General features: G+C 37.0%; 2 protein-coding genes across 4 annotated transcripts; both read right to left on the bottom strand.

The window, feature by feature from the left end:
- Positions 1 to 2,093: 2,093 nt before the first annotated feature.
- Positions 2,094 to 6,490, bottom strand: LOC113105666 (uncharacterized). Of its 2 annotated transcripts, XM_026266883.1 has the most exons (5): positions 6,349 to 6,490; positions 6,038 to 6,215; positions 5,388 to 5,515; positions 5,126 to 5,176; positions 2,094 to 4,922 (listed from the first exon to the last, which is right to left on the bottom strand). In XM_026266883.1, exons 1-5 carry the CDS (start codon positions 6,454 to 6,456, stop codon positions 4,608 to 4,610), a joined length of 780 nt encoding a protein of 259 aa, XP_026122668.1. In that variant the 5' UTR covers positions 6,457 to 6,490; the 3' UTR covers positions 2,094 to 4,607. The 2 variants fall into 2 exon arrangements, with proteins under 2 accessions (XP_026122668.1, XP_026122669.1); XM_026266884.1 differs by lacking the exon at positions 5,126 to 5,176.
- A 64-nt stretch (positions 6,491 to 6,554) lies between these two features.
- LOC113105667 (uncharacterized) lies at positions 6,555 to 10,658 on the bottom strand. 2 transcript variants are annotated; one of them, XM_026266887.1, is made up of 7 exons: positions 10,447 to 10,658; positions 9,895 to 10,000; positions 8,000 to 8,146; positions 7,358 to 7,521; positions 7,133 to 7,269; positions 6,851 to 6,944; positions 6,555 to 6,693 (listed from the first exon to the last, which is right to left on the bottom strand). In XM_026266887.1, the coding sequence occupies exons 2-6, from the start codon at positions 9,974 to 9,976 to the stop codon at positions 6,866 to 6,868; spliced, it is 609 nt and encodes a 202-aa protein (XP_026122672.1). In that variant the 5' UTR covers positions 9,977 to 10,000; positions 10,447 to 10,658; the 3' UTR covers positions 6,555 to 6,693; positions 6,851 to 6,865. The 2 variants fall into 2 exon arrangements, with proteins under 2 accessions (XP_026122672.1, XP_026122671.1); XM_026266886.1 differs by having other exon boundaries at positions 9,895 to 10,658.
- Between the last annotated feature and the right edge of the window lie 1,222 nt (positions 10,659 to 11,880).

The following is an 11,880-nucleotide window of genomic DNA, read 5'->3' as shown; positions in this document are numbered from 1 at the left end:
ATTTTTACAATAAAAAGTCAATGGGGTCCAAAATTCTATAAAATATATTCTTTTACATTTGGTAGAAGAAAATAAGATAGTTGGGTAGAAGAAAATGAGACAATAAATAATTTTTGTTTTTGAACTTTATTATAATACTTTTAAGCATTAAGTATTACCTCAAATCGTAAGCTATCACATTTTAAAATGATTCAATCAGTTTTATTCTTGTAGTGTAGTAGCTGTAGTGACTTTTTTGTGCTTTTGTCTTTTATGTGATTTTGATATTTCTGATTCTCAAAACTGAATCTGATAAACCAACTGAAAAAAAAAAGTTGTAATAATTTTGCTGATTGATTGATTGACCTATTAAAATGCTTTGTGGAACAAAAAATGTCCACAGCAATACTGTAAAAAAATTGTTTGATCAGTAAGTCATCACATATCAGTAGAAATTACTTGTACAGTCAATTAGATTATACTTTTTAAAAAATTACATATTTACAAAATTTACAAGTGAAAAAGTTGAAATAGGTGGAAATTTTGGTAGCGTTCTACAATGATGCAAACATCTCAAATTTCAACTTGAATCCCAAACTTGTCATTACAAGTGAAAGGAGTGAAATTATTTCCTTAAGAAATTAGCTCCTCATGAAGCCAAAATTCAGGAACTCACACACAACAGATGCCATGCCACACACAAAACCATGAAACAATAAAACTGATCTGGAGCAGAACATCTTCAACGAGAGCAAACAACACCTATCTCCTTCCTCTTTTACAGTATGACCCCGTTCCTTCCTCTCCTCTCTCCTCCTGCCTCTAAACTCTCACTCTTCTCCCCTAAAAGCAAGAATATGCATATGCAATGCTATATTTTATGAATATGTTAGCTGAGTGTAATTCCTATTGATTCCTGGTCCCTAATGAACGAAGAATTGAAAGTTTGGGATTTCCAGAATACTCAAATACCTAAATTAATAAACAATCGATATCTGTGATCAGCTTTTGATAGAAATATTGCCTAAATTTAATGATCATGTGAAATTGGAGTCAGATTGTACACAGAGCTAGACTAAAATTTAAACTTAATCCTGATAAATTCACAAGCGCAAGTAAAAGACGGAATACCCATTAAACCAGGCCGCTGGATTCCACCTTTTGGGCCGGCGGTTGGATCCATACACAGGTTTTACAGAGAAGTTAGTTTGTCAACATGCAATTTCCATCCTACAATAACAGCATTACAGAGTCTCAGAAGTACAACTTCACATGAAACACATTTCCTCATTTGGTTCTCTAACAGTCATCCACATCACCAACAGTATGTTCTTGCGATGACTGGCTCTCAGCAGCAGGTCTCACAGGTAATGATGGCACCTTAACACATCATGATTGAAAGCAATTCACATTAAAGGGTTAGTTCACCCAAAAATAAAAATTAGGGCATAGATTACTCATCCTGGGCTCAAGGTATCCTAGATGTATATGACTTTCTTCTTTCTGACGAATCCAGTCAGAGTTATATAAAAAATTGTCTTTGTGTTTCATGTTACTCAGCGGGTGTTGCAGAGCTTCAGTCCAAAAGAAGTGAAATAAAAAGCGCCCATCCTTAAATAAAAGTGTCTTAAACTGCTCCGGGAGGTGAACAAAGACCTTCCGTAGTGAATCGAAGCGTTTTTGTAAGAAAAATTACCACATTTAAAATGTAATAATCAATCAAATCTAACTTGCGTTTACACAGCAAAAACCTGAGTGTTCAATGTACTCTATAGGAGTACACTGAACACTGGTTTCAGTGTATATATAGGTCCAAGAGTTCGGTGTTCATTGAACACTGTAAAAAGTGTAAAATAAATACTCTCAAAATAGTTACATTTGAACACCTGGAGAGTTAAAATGTACTCTTATAAATAGCACTTTTTGACACCGTTTCAGTGCTTTTGAACACCTGCAGTGTAAACCTAGAACCTTTGCAGTGCTCATTATTTAACACTTGGAGAGTACAAATGTACTCTAAAGCTGGTACTTTTTTATTTACAATGTTTCAATAGTTTCCAACACCTGCAGTGTAAACCTAGAACCATCAGTGAATTAAAAATACTCCAAGTCAGTGCTTTTTATGTCTGTTTTATTTAACAGTTCATGGATGTTCAAAAACCACAAACTTATACAAACACATGTACAGGAACCACATATTGATAATCTCTATCAAAACCATAAGTAGTTTGCAGATCAAACGGCTTAAAGAAGTGCAATTTATCAACTTTAAGCATGGAAACATTCTGATCATTTCCCTGTGTCACATGAAAGGAATGAAAATGCTCTGCAAAACAAAGTGTCTGAAAGTCCTCTGTTACAAGAAAATATTCTCGATTAAATGCAATGATGTCTTTTATCTGACTAAATACAGGCAAATCGTCCTCTTTGTCCGTGCAAACTAAAAGGCCTGGACGATACTCAGTTCCAAAACAAGTGATCCAAGAAGTCAGATCAACTTGACAGTCTAAGTCAACCTGCAGTTCTTCTGCAATCATCTCACCATGTGGCAAGTCAATGAGCTGAACAGTTTTTACTGGCCCACAGTCAATACTTTTAAATGGCATTGATTCCCAATGGTATGCTATAGCCATCTGATGTTTTTGGGCCAATGACTTTGTTACATTTTTGAAATTTTTGATTGTGTTCTTGAAAAACCTATGTTTGGCTTCAAATCTCATTGACCAAACATGTAGAATTGGACCTATTTTTCGAATGACTCTGGGGTAATGAATCATGAAGTGATGTTTAGGGATCATTCTACGATGTGGGTAAAGCTCTTTGAAAAGTTGGTGATGGTCAACAATGAGATGCTTAAGACATACTGTCATTCCATCAGTAACAACTGGAGAAAATATAATGTTCATAATTTGCAACAGAAGCAACAAGAGTCTATAGTGGGCATTTCCTTCTCGTAAAACATCTCCAAAGATCAAGGGCATATTCCGGATTAAGCAAAAAGTTTGAATGGCATTGAGACCAATTCCATTTCCAGTCTGCTCCAAGTTTATTCTGGTTGGACGATTTTTTCGTTCAACAAAGCCATAATTGTATGAGTATATTCGGTTACAAACATCTGTCTTGGATATGATTTTGTTGTCTGAGAGGTAAGCAAACAGCAACTTCAGCTCAAATTGCCCCACTCCTTCCAATATGTCATGCATAATGTCTACAGCATAATTTTCAGAAACATGAAAGTACTGTAGATCATTGAATAAACATTGTCGCTTAACTCCAAATGTGGATGGCAGTGTAGGATCTACCATGAGGTCATTGCAATGCTGATCATGCAGTTCTTTATTACGCAATGTTATTCTTGGATCATCATCCCTGAAAACCGTTTGTGAGGTCTGTTTGTCTACTAGACAAAAACGACAAAAATTGTTTGCACTGAATGATTCAACATACCCGAGTAATGTGTGCAATCCCAAATTGTCTCCAGTTACTTGTGCAATTGTTCCGTAAACTGGTTCATCAGAGAAAGGAACTTCAATTCCTGTACACTCAAGGACTTTCAGATCACGTACGAGGGGCTGTAAGATTAAATCAAATCCATACTTCTTCACATCATCAGTATGAAAAAGGGCTAAAAGATGAATATTCATAAGAGCGGAGTTTATCTTTGGAGATAGGTTTCGTAAAACAAAGTATATACTTCCAACCTTATGGATACCATGCTTGGATCCGAGTGGATTTGCCATTTCAAAATCATCGTAGAATATCTGTATTTGGAGAGAGTTTGGTTTTTCAGAGAAGAGGGGGTGATCTCTAAAATAGTTACCATCACAGAAGTCTTTGTAAAACCCAGTTTTCTCACAAGGCTGCACAAAATGATCACAGATCTCTTGGTTGGTGAATATGAACTTCAAAGTTTGCAATAGAGGAATATAAACAAATTTGTCTGTTATGGGAACTTGATCATATGTGCCAGTAGTTCGATTCCTTCTAGTGTCATACCTCACTCCTAGGGCTACCTCAACAGGTTCTACAATACCCCATTTCTCACTGAAATGTTTTTTCCTTTTTGCCTCAGTGTTCAGTTTGCTAAATGGATTTTCAAGGTTGTCAAAATAATCGTCAAACTTTGTTCTGATCTCCTCATCGTTAGAGAGTAATTTTACAACATCATCTTTAACGTTTGAATGCAATTCCTCTACAAGTTCCTCCATATTTTCAACAACAGTCGTTATGACATTAGTAGCCACACCACAGCCTTGGAGATTTGCAATAAGGGATGCACACATTTCTTGGGTATGTCGCCTGGTCTCATTACAGCTTTGAGAATTCTCTGGTTGCTCTGGAATTAAATTAACTACGGGTTCATCAGATACGTCAACTATGACGGGTTCGTTCTCAACTATGACGGGTTCGTTCTCAAATTGATCTAGACTTTTAGCGCTATGTTTGTTATGGAGATGTTTTCTAAACCCTGAAAAAGTCCAAAATCTCTGGTGGCATCCAGTCTGGTCACACATCAACTGAAACTTCTTACCAGGATAAAAGGCATGGAAAACTTTGAGATGACGGATCAACATTTGAACGGTAACAAAACTAGACTTGCAAACAAAGCATCTGAACATCATAACTCTTTAGTTGAGGAGCTTAGCTCTTAGGTCCTTGACTCTGGGAGTTTCGTGAGAATGACCTACATCAATGTTGTAGATGGTGGTCTGCACAAATGTGTACATGCCATTTAAGGCCTGGTCATAGGAGATGCCGAAAACATAATGTGCTTTGAAAAGTTCATCAAAGGCTGACAGGGAAGACTTGCCCTTGCAGGGAAGGAGATCACCATCCAATGCAATGTAGAACTCGTGGATGTGCTTTCTTGTCGTCCCAACTGCCAGGATGTAGGGCTGCCTCCGCTGGTTTGGACCAGAGTGCTCCTGAAGGCTGCGACATGACTGTAAGATAACAATAAACTGAAATGAATCTACACTGAACATCACATTTTGATGGATAAGTCACACTCTGATAGAAACCTTTGAAAGCACAGTTAGCTTTCCCATACAGGATATATTCAGCATGTGATAAGGCAACCAAGGTTTTTGTACCACGGTCACACAAAGAGAGGGAATTAAACAGAGAGGTCATTAATGTTGGTTACCTTAGCACATGTCCCTGCAAACTCCAATACGTTGGCAAGACAAACAGACAACTGAAAATAAGAATGAACGAGCACAAGACTGCAGTGAAAAGAGGTGAACCCCACTCTCTAGTCGCTATGCACTTCAAGGAGGCAAAACATAAATTATCAGACTTAAAATTCTGTGGAGGTGGCATTGAAAAGAAACAGATCAATAATCTGGGGGGTTACACAATTGCCTTTTGACAATGGCTATTGCCATTGGAGATCAGGACACACTGACCTTATGAAATTTGACTACATGGTCCACAGCTTCCCGGGTACTGATCTTTACAGCTCCCTTCTTTCCACTTGGAGGTGGTGGCAGTAGGTAGACCAGCAGTAGCAGTGAGGCCATGTCACTATCCCAACCTGAGAAGGCAGAAGCACCTGCTTAAAGCATGATATACACCTGACCAAAACCTTTGATACTACATCAATATTAAAACTCAAAACTCTTTTCAATAACAATACTAGTTCTGCAACTAACATTTTTTTTGATAATCGATTAACCTGTCAATTATTAATCAATTGGTTGGATTAAAAGGCCAATTTATAATAAATTGTATAATAATATAAAACATTATCATGTTTTGTATTGTGCAATTTTCCCACAACAGCTAACTCTGTGATCTCTGCTCTGTTTTTCAGATGCGTTTTATGCATAGAAATGCGTTTTACACCATTGTGAAGTGACATCACTGACTGGAATTTTCCACAGTGATGTCACAGACCCAACTAATCGATAATGAAATTCTTTCTTGATTATTTTCATTATCGATTAGTTGTTGCAGCCCTAAAAAATATATTATTTGTCTACACAATTATTTGTCATGGTAAATAAATTAAGTCAACATTTGAAAGATACACACCAGATTCATGTAAATAATTTACCTGGGACCTCGTCATCCTCATCAGTGTTCTCCTCTGCAGACTGGATGAGATGGTCAAGCAGGGGTGTCTTGCTGATGTCCTTGGCTTGCTCTATTACTTTGGCCTTCAGGAAATCCCATTTCTCAAGGAGTTTTGATGAAGTCTCAGCTCCAAACAACAGATCAAAGTCTTGCGCCACCTAAAGGGGAGGAAGCAAGCATATGTGTATTTGATGATGGTGGTATAGTGGTAGGTGACCGTTTTCATCTTTGAACAGCTGTTCTTGACACTGCAAAAACATAATAAATGTGCTTACAAAAAAAACAACTTACCAGGCCTTTTGTGTCAAGAAACCTTGGGAACACAGTAAGCACTGTACTGCATTGCTCAGGATCATGGATCAACTTTTGCCTGTGCTGGAAGGTTTCTCTCATTTTCATGAAGATCTGTTCGTTGTCTGTGCTGTGTTTCAGTAGAGATATGGCCTCTCGACACTGGTCTCCCTCCAACTGCTGCACTTTAGTCACTTCTCTCTCTAAGTTTGGTCCGCTGCTGCCTGTAGTGTGAGAGCTCCTTCTCCTACCCCCATTGGTACCGCCATTGCTGAGTTCTCGCTGTGTGTTTTTAATCTTCCAGGCAATGTAGCCCTCATTGCTGTCTATGTCAAAAAAGTGTTCCTAAAGACAGTATCAACAAAGATGGAAATGTATAAAAAAATAGTTTCAGCATGAATCAATAGAGATCTTTAGAAAAGAAGTGTTAGACTTCTAAAATGCACCAGAACATTATTCATTTGTTTATTAAGATTAATCTTACTTTTAAATATGTACTCACATAGCCTTTTTTGGATTAGGGATCTTTTAGAGAGGGGAACAGTGTTACTATCCCCAATGCATACTGTGCTCTTTTATCCATAGGGGGAGCACGTCTGTGGAATAAATGTTGTGTATTAAAACCAACACACCGGAAAACCTATGATCTGCGCAAGGCCACAGCTCATTGGCCACGGTTGTCATTTAATGATAATCACCTATTTGATTACAACTACCAAATCTGCAATTGAATTCTATGAATATACACTTTACCAAATCATGCACCATAAAGCATTTTACTTACCCATACTTTTCAAACATTTCAGCAACAACAATGCTGACGAGATCACGGCGTGCTCGGTCCTTCATCTCTCCTGTCATTGTATATTTTGCAAGGATTTTCTCACCTCCAGGCTTTTGTTCCAGAATTCTTTTGACAAGCTTGACAACAGGTAAAAATGTTATGCTAACAGTAACAGGTAAATGTAATGTTTACAACATAAAGAGAAATGTTCTGAAAAAACATCACCTCTTTGGCTTGTGAAGAACTGTCATCAGTATGTAGACTTTTTGGGGACATCACAAAGGTGTCATCAATGCGCTGTCTTTTTGGGGACATCAGAGAAGCATCACTGTCTGATGAGGGTGATGATAGTGACAAGGTGTTTGTGCACGAGGACTGGATGGGAGAGTCTGAAAAGGGCAAAAAGATCATAATTAAAAAAAATATATTTCAGTCAATGTTTCCACAGGTTTAAGTGAGGAGAGGTTAAAAAAAGGCATGGTGAGACTGCTTCCAGGAAACTTTTTTCTTTGCCATCTATAAATTACATGAGTTTTGGTAGTTAATGTGGCCAGACTTTAAGCAGTTTAGGCCATGATACATTAACTACTAGATGGCAAGACTGACTGTTTTTTGAGAAGTACTCGGGTCAACAGTCTTACCGGCTAATCCGTTTTATCTCAAATGTAGTTTTTCAAATCCTTATATGAACACTGACAGATAAGAGATAAGGTTGGAAATATGCAAAGTGGTCCTTTAACAGAGAAAGCACAAATCGGACATTGGTGAGAAGCTACTGTTTTGGTTTTGTGATAGCAAATAAATTACAATGTTAACACATTGGTATTGTTACCCTGCAGTGTACACTGTAATTGTACAAACATTTACCAGAAACTGAAAGAACATTAACAATGGTCCACAGGATGTCTGCTTTTTCCTCCAAGATGTCGCTGAAGACCTCTTCATCAACCTCTGTTCCACTGTCATCCAGCACATACATGTTTGTCTCAGGGGGTATGCTGAACTTCTCTTTAGCTTTGAATACAGAAAAAACATAAGTTGTTGTGTTAGGGTTAGAAAGTGGGAGAACAATAATGTTTTTAGCACTATTTTTATCTTAATGGGCAAAGCTACGGTAGACTAGCATGGTGCTAAGAATAAAATTTCATATAAATGTACATCTAAACCAGTGGTTGCGTAAGACTTTCACATTGTCCTTTATTTTGATGGATATGGTCGTAAAAATTGCACCTTAATATATTTCTCTATTTTAATTTTCATATTTTAATTATAAGACATGTAATAGCTTTCGTTTTAATTCACATTTTCATTTTTAATCATTCATGAACTTACAGGATATAGGAGCATATAGGCTAGATTGTGCATTTTTTTAATATATGAAGAGTCACTTTTCATAGTCAGGGTTTGTACAGATTTTGAAGAGTTTAATTTAAGCACTTTTCAAGCATTTTTAAGGTCCCTAAATCCATTTTTCAAGCAGCAACAAAATTAAAGAATATAAATAGTATAAACAGCACCCCTTTAGAAAACTACAAGCTAAAATATTAGAATCTTCAATATAATACAACTTATATTAAATCACTCTTTGGATACTTTTTTAAAAATGTGGTTATATTTTTGTATATTTGTTGTCAACTGTAAGTTAGGTTGAGTTTTTTGTAGATGGTTGGCATAATAATAATGATAATAATAAGTATATAATACATTAATATCTTCCTTAAATACCTTAAAATATTATTTTAATAAATAAACATTGTTTTAAAAATGACACGTGAAAAAGAGTGTTTAAGTGTTATTTAACTGAATCTAAACATATTCAGCCAACACTGATTTGTTTTATTTATTCTTGTCAGTGGCAGCTCTATTAGTCTGTATTTACACAGTAAGACATGATGCACAGATCTATATGGTCATATCAGATTTTTTTTGTCACGTCCATTGCTATGGTTACTACTATCACGGAACGATTATTTACAGAACTCACTCTGGTAAAAGCGGTGGTCACTCCGAAAGTTTAGTCCTCTAAGCATCACGAAAAACTAAACGTTCGACTGGCTACAATGCATACAATGCTGCAGACGTTAAAATTTAAACTTTTGCTTTTGTAAATAGAAACCAGAGTGCTCAGACAAACGTGCACGACGGAAAGAACAACCCCCCCCCCTACATTACAATTATATATTGATTCGATATTAATTAATTTAATAATGTTTTTAAATAATTCAGTCAAATTCATTTGTCTCCGATTACCTTTGGAATGGCTGGTGAAGGCTTATTCTCCCATAGCGCTCATATCAGTGTGTTTCTTACATAATGCCTTTCAGTCTGTTGATCGTCGACGCAATCAGTTTTTATTTATCTTCTAGCCAGTTATCGATAAAATTACAGCAAGCAAGCAACATTTCTTAATGCAGATGTTTGCGCGCCAGGTGAATACACGAGGCGCCAAATACATGGAATTACACGAGACGTGCTTCGTAACAGAGGTTGCCTCGCGACATTAAACAAAAAATACAAAATACAGATTGTCAGCCGTTTTTATTTATATTTTTAGTTAACGTTACATCTGATGTCCTGAAGAAATAAATTTAAATCAAGCATTTTCCAAACTTTCGAGACTTTGTATGATTCGACCTTCAGATGTTTCCGTCACTGCTAAAAAAAATCAGTCAATGACGGAAAATATTCGGTTAACACGACCTCTGATCTAAACTTCAATTATAAAGAGAACTAAGAGAAGAATGCCATTAACATTAACTTACCCTCCCTGAGAAATGCTGGATATGATACTCCATTGAGTTTGATGTACTTCTTCTTTCCTTGGTACTGCACTTTGAAAAGCATTGCTGTAGTTTTCCTCACATATTACTAAAACATAAAAATACAATTGGTTTATTGAACACGCACAATACCAAATGTAGTGCAAATAAAGTCAGACTCAATCATTTCAGACGGGAATCTGTAACGTTAGCTTTCAAGGATAGCTAGTCAATTTAGCCTGCACAAGGCGCGAAATTGGGAGCGGCAGCTAACGTTAACAAATGATTGCTGCATTTTCATTTTGAAATTTCATTTAATGGTCAACGATCAACGTTAACATCACCACTAAAAAAAAATTATCTGCAGTTTTACCAGATTTAACATTCACCATTACTTTAGCTACCATTGGTATAGTAAGTTAGCTAGTTAAACTAAATTACAAAACGTCACACCTCTTCTACTTCTACATTAGCGTTTTTAGTGTTTTAGTTATGGGAATTAAAACAAGAAGACAAACAGGAATATTCGGGATGATTCACTTGGTGATTTCTTACCTATGGTCCCGCAGAATCAAAATGTCGACGACTTCAGATGTCAGTTGGAAACTGGTGTCCACGAGGCTGCATCATGATTCAACCAATGACAACGCGTTGTCGATCTGATGACGTATCGAAACCTAAACTCATGTGCGGACGGGACAGCAACAGATTGACTCTCAAAGTGTTCATCATCCCACTATTTACACTACAACAGCTCCACATCAACACTGAACCAATATACTAACACTTGAGAGAGTTTCTGGTGAAACCTGACAAGTGTACTTTAAGCCCAGTTTACTCCAAAGTGTATAAATTATACTCTGGTCATCAAAACTCTGGGATTTTAACACTCTGACATTTGCTGTGTACTGTTTTACACGGAAGCAGTTCTGGGTGAAAACAGGCAGTCATTTTGGTCAGGATTAAAAGATCCTTGAAAAGAGGCGCTAATCTACGAAATCTCTGGTCACTGGATGCGAAGCCATCAATCATATTCCCTGAGGAAATTACATTATTCATTTAGCGGACGCCTTTATCCAAAGCAACTTACAATTGCTAATTATGTCAGAGGTTGCATGCCTCTGGAGCAACTAGGGGTTAAAAGTTCAGTAGGGAACTTTTGTAAAAAAATATTTTTTACATATTTATTAAACCTGTCATTATGTCCTGACAGTAGAATATGAGACAGATAATCTGTGAAAAAAATCAAGCTCCTCTGGCTCCTCCCAGTGGTCCTATTGCCATTTGCAGTTACAGACCGCTCCCAGTAAGAAATCAACCAATCAGAGCTGCGTTAAGTAACTTTGTTTGTGTTCAAAATGTAGAAAAATGTATATAATAAGTGAGTACACCATGAATCCATTTTCCAAACCGTGTTTTTGGCTTGTCCTGAATCACTAGGGTGCACCTATAATCAGTGTTTATATTCGTACTATTTTAGATTGCTTCGGGGGTACCGCGGCGGAGTAACCCAGTACCTTTGTGATTCTTCATAAACATAAACAGAGAGAAGTAGTTCCGGCTACGATGTTCTTCCACAAGACGCAAGCAGTTCTGTTTATTAACCACTAGAGCGTCAAAAGTTCCCTACCGCAGCTTTAAGTGTCTTGCTCAGGAACACATTGGTGTCTCACAGTGGATTCAAACCTGGGTCTCTCAAACCAAAGGCATGTGTCTTATCCTCTGTTATTTATATCGGAGAACTGGCTTCGCAGCTGTGAGTTGGATCCTTTAACTGAACTTTCCCCAAATGACTGTCAGTTTTTCTTAGTTCTTTGAGCTTTGGCACGGGTATTTAGAAACATTTTTAAGTGCCACCAGGCGAGCACTGCCTACAGATCATTATAATACATTTGAAGTTCAATAACTCCAGTTATAGTTGACTTGTCCAGTAATTTGTATGATAAGGATTTTATTCAGGACTTTGCTGGTTTTGTGCATCTGACCACA

Source organism: Carassius auratus, chromosome 7, assembly GCF_003368295.1.
Source record: "Carassius auratus strain Wakin chromosome 7, ASM336829v1, whole genome shotgun sequence".
Lineage (NCBI taxonomy): Eukaryota > Metazoa > Chordata > Actinopteri > Cypriniformes > Cyprinidae > Carassius > Carassius auratus.
The sequence above is the reverse complement of the archived record's forward strand: the minus strand, read 5'-3'. Positions and strand labels throughout refer to the sequence as shown.